Source organism: Coregonus clupeaformis, chromosome 33, assembly GCF_020615455.1.
Source record: "Coregonus clupeaformis isolate EN_2021a chromosome 33, ASM2061545v1, whole genome shotgun sequence".
Taxonomy (NCBI): domain Eukaryota; kingdom Metazoa; phylum Chordata; class Actinopteri; order Salmoniformes; family Salmonidae; genus Coregonus; species Coregonus clupeaformis.
In genome coordinates this window covers 33,259,483-33,279,273 of record NC_059224.1, presented here as the reverse complement: position 1 = coordinate 33,279,273, position 19,791 = coordinate 33,259,483, and the positions used below count along the sequence as shown (strand labels likewise).

Below are 19,791 nucleotides of genomic sequence, written 5' to 3'. Positions count from 1 at the left end.
GCAGTGGTTCCACCACAGGCGAGCCGTTACAAAGTGAATAAGAAGGCCTGGCTGGTCTCTCAGGAGAAAACAAGCTACTCTCATTTATCTGAACAACACAAGAGCACCCTATTCCCTATACAGTGCACTACCCCTATGGGCCCTGTTCAAAAGTAGGGCACTATGTAGGGAATAGGGTGGCATTTGGGATGCAACCAAGGAGTTTTAGATGGGAAATCCATCTCAGCTCTGGAAAACATAAATCTGCTCTAAGCACGGCCTGCCATCAGCCTATGGCTTGCAGTCATGAAAAGGACAGACGTACAGTATAGACAGATGGGGACACCGCCTCTGTACCGACTAAGGGAAATGCCCCTAAATGAACAAGGTGGGCCTGGTTCTTCTCACTTATATAAAGGAGGAGTAACTGGGGCCGTTCTTCGAAAAGACCCAGTGCGCCAAGGACCCCATCAGTGACATTGACCAAGGGTTGGTGGCTGAAGAGAGCCGGCTGGACATGTTAGTTCCTTCTAGGGCTGTTGCGGTGAACGTATTACCGCCACACCGGCACTCACGAGTCATGAAGGCAGTCAAATTCCACAAGACCGTTTAGTCACGGTAATTAGGCTTCTCCAAGCTCTGATGCTGCTGCTGGTCATTTGTAGCCTACCAAACTTGCTAACTCCCTGGTACTCAGCACTATTGTCCCTCTAATCACTCTGACATCAATGCAAATTAATTTGAAAATCTAATCAAACACTTCATGAGAGCCCATGAGCTCATGTTGCGCAATATTTCTATAGACCATGCAATTGCGGGAGAAAACAGAGTGATGTCCGCTAATTTTAAAAAACGATCCCATCAGCTTTCTATAGGCTAGGCCTACTATATTTTTTTCTCAACTTTCCTAATATTAAGCACATTGCTTATACTTACAACAGGAGAATAGCCTATCTGGCTGGCATGAAAATAAACCACGTGGAAAAGCGTCCTCCATTCACAATTTAAGTGCATAGATGACATGTATTTTTTCCCGCTGCCCGTTTCGATACAGGTGCATGATAGTGGTCCATTCTAAATCAAAACAAATTTCACACATATATTATTTAGTATATGTAAAGATTAAATCAAGAATAGTCTGATGGGTGACAATATTAGCCTATCGAATCAGTCGCACACCTCCTGTAGCCTAGCCCATAGGCCTATATGTTTTAATACGTTTTGTATCACAACTAAAGTGGGCAAATAACTTCTTAAAATTAAGCACAGTAATCCGCTTTACAAGGGGTGTAGAGCCTAACTGGCATATATAAGCAGTACGTGAGTTTCAAGTTTGGGGAAGATCATTTTCACCATAAAAATGCACCTTTACAATAAAAGCATTACATGCATAATTGCATTTGCGGTCACTTTTGATAATGGTGTTTTCTGCTAATGGAACATTCGCGCTTATAGCCTACTACCATGTGCCCATTGCTGTGCTTATTATGTGAAGAAATAACTTAATAGTTTATCAACATTTTATGCTAAACGTTCTGATCTGTTGAGTCAGCCACATTGCATAAAAAAGGTTTTTTGATGCTAGTGGTTGTATTAATTAGCGATCTATCGCATCCCACAACTGTCCCAGACTATGTTTGGAATATTTATTTCTCGCACAGAATAGGTCAACTTTTGTACTATGGGGGATAGTAGATTGACATTGGCTAGTGCTTTTGCTGTTCGTTAGGCCTAGTCATCTTGTTGGCTGACGAAAAGTAAATGTGGACAGTTCTTCCAATATCTTCAATATGCACCTCGGAATTGGATAAGGATGCGCGCAGTTGCGTCCCAGATGTGTCTGTCTTAACTTGTAGCCTGTGAGAAAGACCTGATCACGTGACGGAGAGCCATGTGAGAGAGAGACGCTTCGGATTGCGCAGCACACTCAGGGAGAAGGGCACAACGCATGGATTACGGCCACAAAGGGGATGCTGGTCGTGAAATTCAAGGCATTATCAAGTGCTTGTCAAATTGTGAATGAGAGACTATTGGAGTGTGTCCAGCCTGCACAAAAAACAAAGCAGAGCTCATGCCTTTCAAGCGACTTTTTTCTAATCATCATTAGTCTCATCATGCAGCCTTACAATGTATTAAAAATCTAAACATATAGCCCTACGTTTGTAGAACAACTAAAGTTACATTAATAACTCTAAATTAAGCATATAGGAGTACCTATTTCTTTGTTAACTGCTCAACACAGAATAGCCACGTGTGCCCACTCCCTCAAATCGTTTGGAGAAAATATTTATATTTTATTCAGCTTTGTTCAATTGTATTCTTCATACTATAAAATAATATAAAATAATGCCATGGAATTATAAGCAAATCTTGTCTGCTAAATTAACTAGTGTAGCCCACAGCCATTTGGCATAGCCACATCAGGACCTAACATAAGGACAACTCAGAGTATTAGAGCTATTCTTTTCTTCTAAAATAGACTACATTTTCTTCATATCATGCTTCTTTAGACCTGTCTAAAATAAATAATGGATTTATTGTCAAGGTGTAGGCTATATTACATGGATTTATTAGACTTTTAAAAATGGCTTGTAGGCTATGTGTGGAAGCCAGGAGATGCAAATGTATTTATGTTAATGAACGGTCAATTACCGTGAGACCGACAGTTATTTGCTTGACAATCACCAGCTGACAAAATATTCACCAGCGTATCAAGAGAGAAAGTGTTTCAGCACAGGCCGCCAGAATACTAAAAACAAGTACACCCCCCTCCAGGGTATGGGAAGGCAAAACAATTCACACTGACAAGTGATTGGGAAGACTGTGTTGGTCTGTTGGAAGTCTTATTCCAATGGGAAGGAGGATGTGGGAGACAGCCACAGCCCCTGGCTACTCCTGTGGTTGCCTCGGTCCAGCCACTCCGCAATTGCAGCCAATAAATCTCCACACAAACCGAGTAGCGCAGCCACTCAAGTGCGCTGGGCTAATCAAAGTTTATTAAAATCCATGGGTGCAGTGTACGGGAACAATGTTAGTATTCAGCTCACAGTCCCGAACTAATAGGCCAGGAAAATGAACGAGAAATGAAGCCAGTGGCTCAGTGCTGAGTGCACAGTCAGATACTGCCATATAAAGGCATGTGCTGCTCACCATAATATTCCTGCATAGTCTCAGTGAGGACTGGAAGCTAAATACCAGGGAGAGAAGAGAGAGAAAACCGCTAAGTAGCCAAATCCACTGCACATATTGATTCATATTCAAGTCCTCCAGTGAAGCACAGCTGGATGGGAATTCTATAAGTGTGTTAACCAACCTGTTGTGAGCCCTTTGTGGTCATATAGGAGGAGGGAGGAGGACACCGAGAGACGAGGGACTCACCGTGTGCCGTCGGCCTTCCAGCTGACCTTGTAGGGATTCTGTTCCAGAAAGCGAAGGTTCCGCCTGTCCATGGACACGGGCTGAGCACCTGGAAACCCGGACCTAGAACACACACAGAATACAACTTTTTTTAATCAACAATGTCCTGGTGAGAACATCAGGGACTGGAAATTCAGAAGGCTTTATAAACTCTTATATGAAACTCCTCTCTTATATGAAACATTATGAGGCTGTAGAGCTGAAACAACACAATTCCTCCATATCGCTAGTAAAGAAAGACATCTACGGCAGAACAGTCATTTCCTACCCTGGTGTCTCAAAGCGTCTGCATACTAGGTTTGAGTTGCTCCTAGCAGAACAGGCGAAGTGAATGTCTGTGCCTTGCATACTTGCTTAAAAGACCGCTCGAAAAACGAGACAAAAGTGGCAATAGTACTCTCTCCCTCTTGAGACGCCGTACCCAGTATACACTTCCTCAAAATAGTCAGAATTAATCTAAAAAATATTAGATTTCTTGAGTTATTTTGTTCCGAGGTCTTAGCCACACAATTTTACATCCAACTCAGATGTTTGGTGCAGTATTTCTCTATTTAAAAAATGTGCATGAAAACGAGTCTCTCGTTGAATGACAAACACTTCATTGAAGAATCCTTACTGTTAACCAATCACAGACGAAGGGGCATAGACTTTGGCTACCAACCTTCGACTTGCCAAAAAAAAAAAATGGCATGCGCACGAAAGAACCCTCGCCGAAGACCAAAACGTCACAAAATGTCGTCATAATATATGCACAAACTGCTTCAGATGGGAAGCATGCGGACGCCTATGACAGTACAAAGCCTATAGAACGATCCAGTAAGAGTGAGTCACACACACAGTGCTACCAGACGGGTAGATATGACAAAGAGAGAGAGATTTAGAAAGAGATTGGTAGAGTGAAAGAATCCTCACTTTTCCCATTCCGCAAACTCCTGACACTTCCGTTGGATCTCGGCCAGTTTAGGCTGTACGGTGACCTGTGTGACGCCTTTCACTGTGACCCCCTCCACGAATATAGCACCCTGAGAAAGAGAGAACATGACACACAACAGGTTGGGACTTGGATATTTGGGAGAATAACTATTTATTTATTTTTTAAATTTTAAACATTGACGTCCTATTCAAAACACACTGTCCTGACAGCTCAGGAAACAGCCCAGAAATAACATTTGGGGAAGATTTGATGTTATCTAATGCCATCATTCCATGGTGTGGTGCACTCATTGGGTCTGTGACTGAGACTACATCCCAAATGGCACCCTATTCCCTATCTAGTGCACTACTTCCAACCAGAGCCCTATGTGCCCTGGTCCAAAGTAGTTCACTAAATAGAAGTGCCATTTGGGATACAGATTGAAAAATAGATGAGGGCCCAGGATCTTTCCTTTCTTGTGATTTAAGCAAATTTGCCCCTGTTCGTTTCACTTCAGAGGAGTCTCCTCTCGGAACCGACTTAAGAGGCATATGATGTATATTTGGAGAGCAACAATTTCACAGAGGGTCCCACACGGCTCTCAGTCACACCACATGAGCTATGTGTCATCTGGAGCAGAACCAATGGATATCCTCTCTCGCTCCTAAGCTACAGCCCATTTCCCCAGTGCTCTGTCTCAGTCACTCTCAGACTGCATCCCAAATGGCAACCCATTTCCTATATAGGGGATAGGGTACCATTAGGGACACAGCCTCTCTACTTGGCAACAGCCCATTTCCCCAGTGCCCTCCCTTTTCTCAGTCAGTCTGAGTCTCACAAATTTTAGTCTCTCCTTCCTCCGTTTCCCCGGCGCCGACTCAGAGGAGGAGGGGCCTGACTGAGACTCTTGGCCAATCACGTTGCCGTCGTCGTCCTGGTCGCCATCGTCGTCGAAGCACCACTCTGGCATCACGGGGGCGGCGGGCGCGTCTTCCGCGTCTCCATAGCGACGGAAGAGCTCCTTGAGGTAGTCGCCTTTGTAGATCCCAGGGGCGCGGGCCTGGGCGAACGCAGCCACCGCCGCCTCGACACTGACCCACATCAAGAGACACACAGAGGAACACAACAGAACATCAGTCAGGCCCTGGATTGTCATGACATTTATGAGTTTTGGAGGAAAGTGTAATCTATTCTGTCTGACACGATTGAGAAAACTGTGCCCCTTGAACCAATTCCTTTTCCACTTAATGACGATTCAGGTACAGGGCTCTACGCTGACCTTTTTTACAAGGAGCATGTGTGCGCCTAAGTTTAAAAATGTAGGCGCACAAAGAAATGTAGGAGCACAATAACAAATATTTGAGGTATTAAAGCTAGAATGCTTAATTTTTCTAGGCGCACTGGTGCTCCTAAAATGTCAGGTCGCACTGCAAAATATTTAGGCGCATATGCGAGTAAAATGGTCGCACTGTAGAGCCCTGAGGTATGCACCTGAACGAGAAACAGTGCAAGGTTTGGCTGGCTGGGTTGGCTGCTGCCAAAAACCGTATTGTTCAGCGCTGGTTGCCACCATATAACCTTGATGTTATCCAATAAAAACATCAGTCAGGCCCTCTAGCCTCACAGCAGACCTCTCTAGAGACAGGATGTCAACAAGCTATCAGCGTACTAGACGTCTCAGCTCATCAATCCTATTTGACCAAAAATTATTCAACAAACGTATCTGATCAGATCGCTGCTAAGTAGCAGAGTAGTTATTGTATGTCTGCTGACTGATTCTGTGGCTGACAGTGTGAGAAAGGAAATATGAACCACATGTGATATTGTCATCCAGAACCAGAACTGATGCACATCTCAGACTCTCTCTGTCTGTATGTACTGTGGGATTATTTAACCAGAGGAAATGCGGGGGGGAATGAGGAGGTTGTTCATCCTCATCCTGTCTATACGTCCAACACTGACCCCAAGGGAATTAACAGATTCTGCTAACCTTTTCTAGACCCATTTACAGATCCACATTCTCTTTCTGCCTAAAGACACACTCATCCCCTGCGGTAAATTATTCAGCACCTCTGGAGTCAGGTGTGGAGTTGACTCTTCACCACCAGCCTGAGAGCCTCCGTCTTTCCCCAAGCGTGACTTTACTGATACTGACTGCATCCCTCCTCGTGACATCACATATATAGAACCCAGAGACTTTTATTGCAGAGGTGTGTCAATGAGGTGGTCGGTTTTGTATTGGCGCTTATCATATGGTTTGTGCAGGCAGAAATAGTTGTAATAGAAGTCTCTGATAGAAGCCAACCCGGTCAACCACAAGGCTTAAGTCTGCTTCCACGGCAACATGGCTCCACCCCTAAGGGGACTACAGGGGTCCAACCTGAACACACAGAAGTGATGCAAGCCAAACCACTATGGGAATTGTGTTGGTTGTGTGGTCAATGTTAGAATACATGAACATGTGATTTGGCAGTGAGATGCACACACAGAGAAGTAATGTGTGACAAACACATTTCCGTGGGGTGTTGATTGATCGGGATTGGTAGGCCTTACCTCCAGTCCAACTTCTCTACCAGGTATGCACAGATAAGAAAGCCTGTCCGATTGAAGCCGTGAGTGCAGTGGACACCTGTGGGAGGAGAGAGAGAAAGACACCGCACATGTCAATAAAGCAAAGCGCTCATCTGTCACTACTACTACAATCGTGTGTGTGTGTACACTCGCAATTGTATTCAACAAATACATATTTAACCCCTTTTTTTTGGGTAGGCACAAAACTACCTCCATACTTTCATTGCTTTTTTTAAACCGGTCAGATGCCACAGACGTTTTCGTGAGAAGATCGATTTTCGGGATGTCTCATGGACTGACAAATACCGCTCTAGCTCTGCCACCTTTCACCGCAGATGCGGAAGGGCGACATTGGCGGATATCTCTAGCTTAAACTGATGGATGTTGATGGGGATTTTTTTTATTATGTTAATTATACAAAAGCTAGCCAAAGAGCCATTTTACTGTTTGAAGTTGAAGTGTTTTAAGTATAATGCAGTTGACTTGCGATGTTGACACAAATATTATATTAAGCAGGACATTCATACGAGCCTTAAAATCCAATTATAATCCAAAAGTAGTGTGAAATGCACTGATTAGCAACATGTAAATAGAGGCTTTTTTTTGCTGGCGTTCTATAAGATCTCCTCCGTGTTCTGCCACCAACTTGCGCGCATCGCCATTGTGCGGCAATGTTTGCAAACACAGAAAGGAGTCTATACATGCATTTGTGGCCAAAGCATAAATTACAGAAAAAACACTTTAAAAAAGTGTGAAAAATAAATAAATGTAATCACTCACTAACTGTAAGTCGCTCTGGATAAGAGTGTCTGCTAAAATGACCAAAAAAATAAAAAATCCCACCTTAGACCGTTTCAAAAATGCTTGCTATTTTCTCATAGAACATGAGAACATGTCATCTCCTTGAGGAGGACCAGCTGGCCAATCAGGGCTCTAGAGGAAGATGAGCTGGCCAATCAGCGGTCTACTTGCATAAAAAATTTTAATGACCACTATATGCCCACACCATTCTGTTGTTGGGGTACACCCACACCATTCCAACACAGAAAAGCAGCCTTTTAACATACTTAATTACCTTTTGGGGGGGGAAGGAAAACAACTTCACTCATATTATAAGTAAATAAAGCTCATATTTCATAGACATCTGGAAACACTGGGCAGTTACTTTAAAACCAGTTCATCAGCCACTATCTGACTGTGTCTGGAGGTTATGCTACATACCAGAGGTGGGACAAAGTCATTGTTATGCAAGTCACAAGTAAGTCTCAAGTCTTTGCCCTCGAGTCCCGAGTCAAGGATGAGGCAAGTCCCAAGTCGAGTCAAAAGTCAAAGCCATCAAGTCTCAAGTCGAGTCCAAAGTCCTACATTTTAGTTTCGAGTCATTTCAAGTCCTCTTAGCAAGCCTTTGCAAGTCATTACAAGTCCTCGTAGCAAGTCTTCTCGAGTCATAAGGCGCAAGTCCAAGTCAAGTCACGAGTCATTGATGTTAAAGTCCAAGTCGAGTTGCAAGTCTTTGTACATTTTGTCGAGTCGAGTCTGAAGTCATCAAATTCATGACTCGAGTCTGACTCGAGTCCAAGTCACATGACTCGAGTCCACACCTCTGCTACATACACAAAGGCCCGTATTCATAAAGCATTTCAGAGTAGGAGTGCAGATCTAGGATCTGTTTTGCTTTTTTTAGATAATGAACGGACAGGGAGAACCTGATCCTAGATCAGCACTCTTACACTGAGTCGCTTTATGAATAAAAACAGCAGACCCAATCTAACGCTAGGGAGGGGTGGGGTGGAGGAGGGACAAAGAAACAGCCAGGGCACACAAGGAATCGGTTTATGTTTGCGTTGACATTTTTCAAAGCAGGGAAGTATAATAGGGGCAAACAAAATCTTCACACCTCTTTAAATGTATGTTAGTGGCAGAGCATCTATCAACATTGAGATCTGGTTTGAGTGAAAAAACATGTTTGATTGACAGTCTGTGAAGCATCTCTCTCAGCTATGATGCAGTCGGTCATTGGTATTCAGCGGTTTCTATCAACTTTAAAAAGGGAAGAATTGGAGAGCGGTATAAAATGGGAACTCACTGGGTAGACAAGGCAACAGCAGATCTCTGATGAAATCTCTGAAAATACGATCAAAGAAAGTCACTCTCACTCTCTCAGATACAAAGTCTGAATTGTCAATGCATGGCATTCTCCAATGGTTGCATTTACAGACTTTTCCACTGACTGACCTCTGCTTGACTGCTCTAACACCATTTAACATCCTCTCATATCTCCCCCACAGCAATCAGACATGACAAGCTGTTGTCTATCCGTCTGTCCGGCAACAGAAATGGAGATGAAGTCTCCGGTAATGATGATGATTTAATTTTTATTTGGGGGGGGATGATGCAAATAAATGTTATTTGATTGACAAATTTGTCTGGTAATTTCATAGCTGATCTACCCCCCCGCCAAATAGGGTTACATTCACCAGTCCCGCTGTCTAATTTCAAAGGCTGCATTAATACCAGAGAGAGAACAGATGAAGATCAATGGGTGGCCGACAGTGGACATTTTTATAATGACATTCATATAGTCTACCCTGAGGCTCCAGTGGCTGTGGAACTGCACTGCCAGAAGCCACAACAGAGTGCCACAGAGCCCCCTGCTGGTCACAGCATGGAAGTACACCTCGGTGCTCTAGTAGCCTTGGATGGAGCTTTGGCAAAAGACACCGTGGCCGTGTCTGAATACCCGTACTTGCATTCTAAATAGTATGTATTTTGGGTATCAGAAAACAGAAAGATTTATAGTATGTGAAATTTTGAGAATGTAGTATGCTTTAAATGCCAGGATGTCATACTCCTTTCGGCTTTTCATCTAGTAGAATTCGCTGCACACTTCTCAGGATGAAAATAGTCTTTAGAGACCCACGTGTGTCTGACAATAGCTCATAATCAGCTGAGGAGACGCACTGTACCAAAATGAACGAGTGGCAGGAATCAACGTAATTGCGAATTAGATGACACATTTTCAGTAGAATGAGCCTAGCATGCTGATATTTGTTGCTTACTGCATTCGTTTTTTTATACATTACATTTAGATTTGTCATTTAGCAGACGGTCTTATCTAGAGGGACTTACAGGGGCAATTAGGGTTAAGTGCCTTGCTCAAGGGCACATTGACAGATTTTTCACCTAGTCGCCACGGGGATTCGAACCAGCAAACTTTGGGTTACTAGCCCATGCTCTTAACCGCTAAAAAGTATGTTCTAAATAGTATGTAGTACGATTAGTACACATTATGCAGTTTAAGTAAGTAGTAGGCAAGACAGATTTCAGACATAGTGTCATTGGGAACAGTGAAGTGCAACACAACTGAGACATCAGGAGAATAATTTAAAGCATCCTGTAGGAACATCTGTTTGTGGAAGTTGAATTTCAAGCAGACAATATACTGTATATTAATTTACTGCACACTTCAGCATCTCCCACTGACTACTACATGCTCAAGGCCATACAAAAAGCACAACGGGAGATTATGCATTCCTTATTCATAACTGCAATGTTTTGGAATTGGTTTATTTGCCTTCAAGCCTCACTAAGCAGCAAGGGTTTATGTGTATGTAGGGGTGTCTTTCGGAGGGATTGGGTTAAAAGCGGAAGTCACATTTAGGTTGGACCTTGTGTGCAATTGACCAATAAAGTGATCTTAATGTTAAGGGGCAAGGTGGTCCAAGGTATACTCAGGCAGGCCACACACTGAGCTAAAACAAAGTGATTGCATACACATATGGTGATCTATACTAAACATTGCACCTGCAAAAGCCGCTACACATTTCAGGCTTCCACCTAATTTGTTTATCAATATTCTGGCTTATGATCAGTATCAATTACTGTGTGTCACCACCTCTATGAGCAGAGCGGACCATAAACCAATACACGGTTATAATTCTATAAGAAAGCATGCGAAGATGCGATTACAAATGTGTATATATTTTTTTTGCCCCTTTTTCTCCCCAATTTCGTGCTATCAAATTACGATCTTGTCTCATCACTGCAACTCCCCAACAGGCGTCGCTAGAGCGCGATAAGCCAAGTAAAGCCCCACTGGCCAAACCCTCCCCTAACCCGGATGACGCTGGGCGAATTGTGCGCCGCCCTATCGGGTTCATGGCCGGATGTGACACAGCCTAGGATCGAACCCGGGTCTGTAGTGAAGCCTCAAGCATTGCGATGCAGTGCCTTAGACCGCTGCACTACTCAGGAGGCCCTAGATGCAATTGCTTTTATAAAATATTTAGTATTTACAAACACAAAATGCATCATATCACAAAGAGCTGAAATAATATTAGGAAGGGAGGGTGACTGATAAGATGAGAACTTGTTGGTAGTTATATTCAGGCTCCCCCTAGTGTACAAACGTGGACCTACTCTTACTTTAAAATCTGTTTTGGAGTGATATGAAGGCATATGCTATAATACAACACCCCAAAGAGGAGACTGATGTTCTTTGGGATATTGTTGCAATAGGTTTAAATGTAACTGAATTACACCTCTTGACTCTTATCAAAATCATAAATAACATGTTTTTCCACGTGAACAACAAGCCAGACCCTGGGACATTGTCCGACAATGAAGAAGAAATGTACAGCTCCAGTACAAACATTCCTTACCTATCAATTCAGTTGGAGTCTTCTCCATGAAGTGCTCACATAGTCTGATGAACTTCGCAGTGGTCTCTGCTGAAGGACACTCTCCATGGCTAAACAAGGAAGGAACTCATCACAACATATTCAATCACGAAATTATATCATTATTTTGAACTAGTGGCAATTCTATATGTAAACATGGACAATAAATATTGAGTTTTAAAAACAGGTCACTCATACATACCCTTTGCACTGAAGCTTCACATATTTAACACCCTCTTTTTCGATCTCGTTGCGGTCATAGAAGCGAGTAGTGTTTGTTAGATCAACAAGCAAACCCATTTTAACCTAGAGAAGACACAAAACATACGTTGACATTAAACGATGTATATTTTCCCAAACAGAGACAAATTACTAGTAAACAAATTTCAACATCAGGAAATATATACCTTTAGACTCTTTAAATACTGGGATAGCATGCTTGGATGAAACCTGTTCTCTTCTGGCACTTTGTCATCATACTTGGGGCCCAACATAGTTTTCATTGGCAGGAATTTACCTGGTGAGACAGTGAAAGTAAGAGGGGTCACAGACTGGTCACCACAACATATACAGACACCATGAAAACAGTACCACTCATGTATCTACACTCACTGTCCTATGGTTATTAGCTCATTTACATGAAATAAAACGTAAAAGGAGCGCCCTTAGTAAGCATGATTCATTTCCATGGTTCTAAGCGAATGGCATGCGACGTTTCATGTATCCTAATCTGGCTAGCTAATCCTAACTACAAAAACACACATCCTTCTTAGCTGGGGTAGCTATAGAAACACCGACCATTAGTGTTTACTTTAGCTTTATTTTTAGTCTGTTTTTCTTGTTGAGCACGTCATATTAACACGAATAGATATGTATGCTGGTTTGTTGTGACACGTGATGTACTCGACTTCTACAAGGGCTAACATAACGTTAGCTAACAGTGTTTGCATTGGGGTTTTGCCTCTAGTCTAAGGTGACACGCGGTTCTCGTCCAGTGAATACATAGTTGATCAAACGAAAGGTCATAAAAAGGTCTGAATCATTGACTTGTGTTAACAAAATGTGAGACAAGTTGCCGTGTGCGAGACAGTTAGCTAGGTAGCTCGTGCGCCACAACACCAGTACTGTAGCCAATGTTGTAGCAACACAACAAGCTTTCGCCACTCACCTGCTACAGGTTGTCCTCTTCTAGGACAATTCCGCCATCGAGGGGGAGGCCCAGTGTGTGACATTTTGTCCAAGCGTGGCTACTGTAATTTCACAAACTGAAGAAGTAGCCAACGTTAGCCACAGCAAGTCCGTTAGCTGAACATCGGTGTTACGTTCCCTGAGAGATCACCCTTCACCGCGAGCTCTCGTGCGCCAATGCTCTGCGGATTTGGGGCCTTGAAAATTAAGATCATTTTGTTAGATGTAGGGCCTAACCCAGCCCTTAGGATCTAATACAGGAATAAGAAAATCAATTCAAATATAGGTTTTTACTCACGATTGTTCAATGTCCAAATGTCGAGGTAATCCTCCGTTTTCTCAAGAACCCAAATAAATGTCCATGAATTAACTCAAATCAAATCCTCAATTTCTCCCAGTGTGCACCGCGCTGTTTTGCCATTAGATGGCAGTTACTTAAAATAACCATTAGGTGGTAGACTAACCCCAAAATTCCTCGTTGCTTAATGTGTGGAAGACTATTTCGTAAATTATGAAATTGTACAACCGCAACAAAATATGACACAAACAAAGTGGGGTAAAGTCCTTAAGTAGTTTTGTTTCATCTGTACTTTACTTTACTGTAGACATTACAGTGAAATGCTTACTTACAGCCCTTAACCAACAATGCATTTTTTTTTTTATAAAGAAGTAAAATAAAACAACAACAAAAAAGTGTTGAGAAAATAATAGCAGAAGTGGGGGGTGGTGGTGGGGTGGGGGGGGGGGGCAGTGCGAATAGTCCGGGTAGCCATGATTAGCTGTTCAGGAGTCTTATGGCTTGGGGGTAGAAGCTGTTGAGAAGTCTTTTGGACCTAGACTTGGCACTCCGGTACCACTTGCCGTGCGATAGCAGAGAGAACAGTCTATGACTAGGGTAGTTGGAGTCTTTGACAATTTTACACCGCCTGGTATAGAGATCCTGGATGGCAGGAAGCTTGGCCCCAGTGATGTACTGGGACGTACGCACTACCCTCAAAGGGAGAACTTTTCTCTGTTTTAGGTTCTCTACATGCCTCATCCATGCAGTTCTCCATGCCACCCTTCATATCATATGTATGAATGTGAGTATTAATTATATATTATTGGTCTGATGTTTTTATATACTGTAGATACAAAGGGGATTCCAATACAATATCTGATCCATTCAACCCGTAATTATATAATGTAAATAAGATATCCTGCCCATATCCCTCACTACCCAGCCCATGACAGGCACAGATGTTGTTGTGTCTGATCATGTAATGTTGCTCAACTGAGTGCAATAGTATGGTAGTGCACGTGCTCATGGAGCAGAGGGACAGAGGACAAATATGCACATGACAGGATTAATTTCCCTTCCCTTTGTTTAGGGAACATGTGGCCAGGACAGCTGTCTACGATACTATGAGTGTACATCAGACCACCAAATCTGAACAATCATTACGTAATCTTTGTGTGTGTGTATGTGGAAAAAGAAAATGAAATGGAGAAAATGTTGATCAGGATGTCCAATCACAGAGGGTCTGCTCATGTGATGAGACTTTTCCCCCGGCCCAGCAACACAGGCAGCAGCTGTTGCCTAGCGATTTTGATGCTGCGGATCCAACCAGGCAAGCAGATGTACAAGAGCTCAGCAACAGCTTGAATGCCCTCCCTCAGTGCGATCTGAATACTAAAACAGTGCTGGCTGCCTGGCTCAGAGGACAGACACATGAGGAAAACAAAACAATAATGTGTGTCTGGAAAACATCTCTCTGTGTAATGAAAATGATTATATTACTGTGTTACACTGACAGACAGAGAGGCAGGTGGCCAGTCAGATAGATACCCCCAGGCCCCGATACTCGAAGGCTTGGAAAGTACCCATCATGAGAATGAATGACAACATACATTACTTAATTTCCAACATGGGAGGTCTGCAATTTCATGCTTCCCCTGCATTGTCCAATTAAAATGGTGGCGGCTATGTACATCCGGGGTTTTGCGAATAGCGTGTATAGTCAGGAAGTTGTCATGCGCCATCTCAAAGTGGTCTAGTGATAATTGTTTGTGTTTCTGTTGGTCAGAGGGAGAAGGCGCTCAGAGTTAAACAAATGGGGGAAATAATTGTGAATTGTTTCGCTCTCAGGAAAAGGGTGCCATTGAAAGGAGTGATTACTGGGGTAGCAGTAAATGTAAATATAAAAGTTGACCAACTGAAGGGGAAGATTCCGGTGTTTGTGATGCTCGTCGTTTGGTGCGACGCAAACAGGGTGGCGAGAGTGGGGAAACAGAAGAGTAATTGTCTGTTCTTTTGAGTTTTGAAGTTGAGTCTTTGCCTGACAAAGTGAAGTTAGGATATATAAGTTATCCTCTACGAGCTTATGTGCCGAATACATTACGATGTTACAGTTGTCAAACTTATGGGCATGTGGCAGCAGTGTGTAGGAGGGAGGTTCCTACACACGGTGTGCACAAGGGCATGAGACAAAGGAATGTGTAGCATTGGGGAAAGTAGTGGTATGTGATAACTGTAGGGGTGCCCATGGGGCTGGGGATCAGAAATGACCTGTGCGAGAGAGGCAGGTTGAGGTTTCCAGGGTAAGAGTAGTGAAGAAGTTGTCATATGCTGAGGCAGTGAAGAAAGTAGAGGAAGATTGGTCAAGGGTGAGGAGTGGTGAGAGTAGTAGGTTTGCACCAGTACAGAGGGATAGGCCAACAAGTGATATATGTTTCAGTAAGATTGGATTTTTAGCATTTATAGCAATGGTTATTAATTGTACTGCAGGGATGGAACGTAAGTCAAAGAAAATTGAGGTTGTGGTGGCAGCTGCAGAGAGGTATTGGGTGTGCGAGACATGACATCAGAAGAGTTACAGGGAGTGTTAAGTGGTGATGTCCCATTTCAGGTCGAGGGCATGAGGTAGGAGTGAATATATTTAAATAGTGGAGTAGGGGGGTGTTAATGATTAATAATATTTTTGAATTTGTGAGTGTAGTGTTAGATGGTAGGGTATTTATTTATTTTACAAGCAAAATATAAGGGAGTTGTACTCCAGTCTAGTAGGTGGCGGTAATGCAACAAATTGGATGGCATCCGCGGTTAAACCTCATCGAAGAAGAAGAAGCGCCATCTCGAGTCTTCGAAGACCTAGTTTAGAGTTACAAGATTAGCTACGCCATCAACATCGTTGAACTCGTCCTCAATGTACTATCAAAAACCCACTGCAATTGATCTGCATAGAGGTTTTTGGAGACTTCAGTTCCGCCAGCGACAAACGTTAGCTGTTGATAGCGAAGTACTAAGCCAATGAGGTAAATAACTTAACGTCGGTAGCTGGTTACGTTAGCCAAGCCTGACTATTTTTCAGAAGTTAGCGTAGCTAGTTCCGTCGATGTATCCTCCCTCGCCACCTTCACGGGACTTTGAAGTCATGTTGGGCGAATCACTAAGTCATCATATTGAAAACAGTAAGCCATCAATTTTGACCTGTCACCATGTCGGGGCCAACCTAATCAAACCAAGGCAAGCACTGCTGAAGAAAGGTGGAAGAAAACTGCGTTCGACAACGTTGGGGTTGCAGCGGACACACCAGCAAAAACCGATGAGAAACAACCCCATGCGCCTGGCAGACAACAACTATGTCGCAGTTTCGAAATCCCCAGTGCAGAGTGCCGAGCTCGCGACCAACCGGACCCAGTCAACTGCGATTACCCTTCATCATCTTTAGCAGGGAACAAAGAAAGAGGTATAAAATTGAGTTAATTTGAGAACAAGATGTTTTTCGTTATTCTGTGCTTGTACATTTGGATGTCTTTTTTTGTCTATTCTTAATGAAAAGTTACGCCGCTTTGTATCCATTAGCCATCATTCATAGTGTAAACAACACGCATTATTATGCAACGTGACACAATTTCGCTTGAAACAGTGGGATGGAGTCCCCCCTCCCCGTACTTTATTTTGACGGCTAAAAACTCTGAATTTGCATATTTACAAATGTATATTCAACCCACGACCCCACACTGGTATGCTTATCCGTGGACCTATAGGAATAAGGTTCACATTGTACACTTTATTAAAAAGATGGACCAGAATAGACATGCTACAGGTATTTAGGTTACTTGTTTTGAAGGATTTCAACATGCTGGTGATGTGCCAGTTGCTGAGATGTTTACATAAGGCATTGACACCAAAAACAAATGAGGTGGAACTGGCAATTATTGTTTCTTTCCTCAAGTGTTCTGCGTAGCAATCAAAATAGAAAGTCAATTTACATAACCATGTTAGAATGGTTCTGACCTTGTGAGATTGTAATTTTGTTTTTCTTTCCTCCCAGCTGCTGAAGTCAAAAAGTGGGAGAGTGGAGAGAGCCACAGCACCAGCAGGCCAGTCTGTCCACAACCTCAATAGACACAATCAAGCTGCCCAGAATCTGAACACCCGGAGCCATAGGAGCAGGCACGCTAATGCACCTGGCAATACTCTCTCAGTAATGAAAAGCGACAGCAGCTGCTACCAGAAGCCACCCTCTGCTCCCTTCCAGCTCCTCCATAGAGAGGAGAAGAAGCCCTTCAACTCAGCTGACAGTGCCAAGATCGTGAATGTATCCCCAGCTGAGCTTGTACCCGAGGAGGAGCTCAAAGACGGAGAGAAGATCTATGCTGGAGCTAAATTCAGCGAGCCCCCGTCTCCAAGTGTCCTGCCCAAACCACCCAGTCACTGGGTTGGTGAAACTGCCCCCCAACATTCCGACCACAGCCGAGAGAAAATGACTTTTCATTTGAAGTCTTTGCTGAAGGTTCAAGATAAACCATGATCACAATGGATGGAAAATCAGGAACGATCCTTCTATACCTGATCAATGACAAGAAATTCGGCACTGAAGAACTGGAACTATAACTTAACAGCAACCGAATGTAATGAGTTTTTAAACTGTAATACAATTTCACATTGTTTTGCGCAAACAGGCTTGTGTTTTGGGATTTTTTATGAACTTCTGTAAATGTGTATTCTGTAAACGTGTAATATAAGTGTATATTTTTCATGTTATTTCAACAAAGTCTAGTTTTGTTACTGAAGCCTAAAGATGTTCACCATGAACTGGTGCACTTTTTTTACTGCAAATAATGGGCTGCAGTGCCCATTGAGGCACATTGAACGTAAGAAAGATTTTCTTACCAATTTGCACAAGACTGACTGGAAACCAACACGGGTCCCCATAGTGGCGAGCGTAGAGTTGTGTGAAGGTTTGGGGTTCTGTGAACCTCACCCCACCTGCTGTGGCTGCTATTTCAATGAATGCACTGTAGAGAGGACCCACAATCTTAAGGGAACTCTGTAGAAGGAAGATTGTTTCCCTACTCCAGTCCTACGGTAGACATTTTTGTTGTAGCCCCGGACAAACGCACCTCATTCAACTCATCAACGGCTTGGTGATTAGTCGACAAGTTGAATCAGGTGTGCTTGTCTGGGGCTACAATACAAATGTGTCCTGTTGGAGGTTTTCGAGGAATGGAGTTGGGGAACCACTGTACGGTAACCTGGCTCCAGGCTCAACGGCCGATGGAGCTGGCTGGGTGGGCGAGATTAAGAAGATGGAATTACAGTGAAAGTCTCAGAATCAAGAATTCCCTTTGAGGAGGACAACTGCCTTGCTGAAAACAGACATTCAGCACTGAGTGCTTGTTCTTTTGACTCTCTAACACTTGGCTCATTTCTGTTGTTTAAAAAAAAAACGCTTTGTATTTTTATTTAATGTCTTTCATTTGCCCGCTAAAGCACTGAGAATGATGTTTACCTGAAGTAAGATGTATATGATCATTTAGAATTACGTGATCTTTATTATTATGTAACAACAAACATTTGACGCTAACAGATTGTAACAGGCTAATGTGATGCTCCATTAGCTGTTACAGGTTAGGTACTGTTTGGCATAACGCAGAGAAGTTTTGACCAACCTTAACGTGGCGACACTTCCTCAATTCCTAACAACCAATGTCTTCTAAACGTCCATGTCTAGTTGCAGGGGGTTTGTTTGAATTTAGAAAATGCTCAGTTAAATTTACATCAATGTTTTGCTCCATGAAGTAATCAAACAATGTGTATGCAGCCATCTTGTCTATTTCAAATCTTCTCTCATTGACCGAGATAGGTGATCTGATCCCTTCCCTCTGGAGCCAGGCAGTTGCTAGTTCTTGTTCTTTGACTCACATTAGTGATGTCACAAATGATGAAATTGTATTACTGTACTGAAGATCGACTCATTATGTTCCAATTGTTCAAAACAGTTGTTTTAGTCCAGTCACTAAATTTGTATACATGTTAAAAAAAAAAAAAACACACTGCAATTTGAAAAATATTTTTTATTTTTGATGCATTTCATATCTAAATTGACAAAAATATTGGCTGCCCCCAATATGTTGTCTGTCTGTTCCCCATCAGCCCTCACCAGAAAAATTTCTCAGTTGAAAAGGCTGAGATGGTACAAACTTCACAATGCCAGTCAGTCTTCCCATAAATGAATGGGTATATTACTCTAATAATCTAACATATAATATTAGATGTAATCTAATATATTACAGATGTAGGATCTTAATCAGATCACCCTGTTGCAGGAGAACCTTCCTGCAATGCAGTAGTAAATGTGTAGTGTATTTGAGGTTTAAAAAGGCTTCTGAAGTTTAATTTCCACTTTTACATTTCAGACTTGATTTTCGCTTACGAAAAATGTATAAATCCCTAGAAAAATGTCCATTAATTATAATCCACATAATTCACATTTCCTGTTGCTGCAGGATTCTTTTCCTGCTGTAGCAAACCTGCACAAATTAAGATCCTACATCTGTATACAACATCAGAGAAGTGGTTGAGGATAAGTTACACAACAGCGAAAAATAAACAAATGTAAGCAACACATTTATGTAATGTGGTGTACCCACTTTGAACTGTGCAAAGTGGATACATAGGTCGGGGTGGCTTGTAAGGAGCTGACGGCGAGCGAGTAATCTGCCTCTTCCATCAATCCTATTAGCCAACGTATAATCATTGGAAAACGAAATGGACGA

General features: G+C 42.7%; 1 protein-coding gene across 1 annotated transcript in view; it reads right to left on the bottom strand.

The window, feature by feature from the left end:
• The window catches only part of rngtt (RNA guanylyltransferase and 5'-phosphatase), a 177,547-nt gene extending 164,373 nt beyond the window's left edge, over positions 1–13,174 (bottom strand). The window contains exons 1-9 of the mRNA XM_041860818.2: positions 13,046–13,174; positions 12,728–12,944; positions 11,967–12,076; positions 11,762–11,865; positions 11,542–11,630; positions 6,863–6,938; positions 5,148–5,400; positions 4,309–4,418; positions 3,358–3,459 (exon numbers count right to left, since the gene is read on the bottom strand). Of these exons, the coding sequence (XP_041716752.1) occupies positions 3,358–3,459; positions 4,309–4,418; positions 5,148–5,400; positions 6,863–6,938; positions 11,542–11,630; positions 11,762–11,865; positions 11,967–12,076; positions 12,728–12,791 (908 nt within the window). The 5' untranslated portion in view covers positions 12,792–12,944; positions 13,046–13,174. The remainder of the gene's footprint in view (positions 1–3,357; positions 3,460–4,308; positions 4,419–5,147; positions 5,401–6,862; positions 6,939–11,541; positions 11,631–11,761; positions 11,866–11,966; positions 12,077–12,727; positions 12,945–13,045) is intronic.
• Between the last annotated feature and the right edge of the window lie 6,617 nt (positions 13,175–19,791).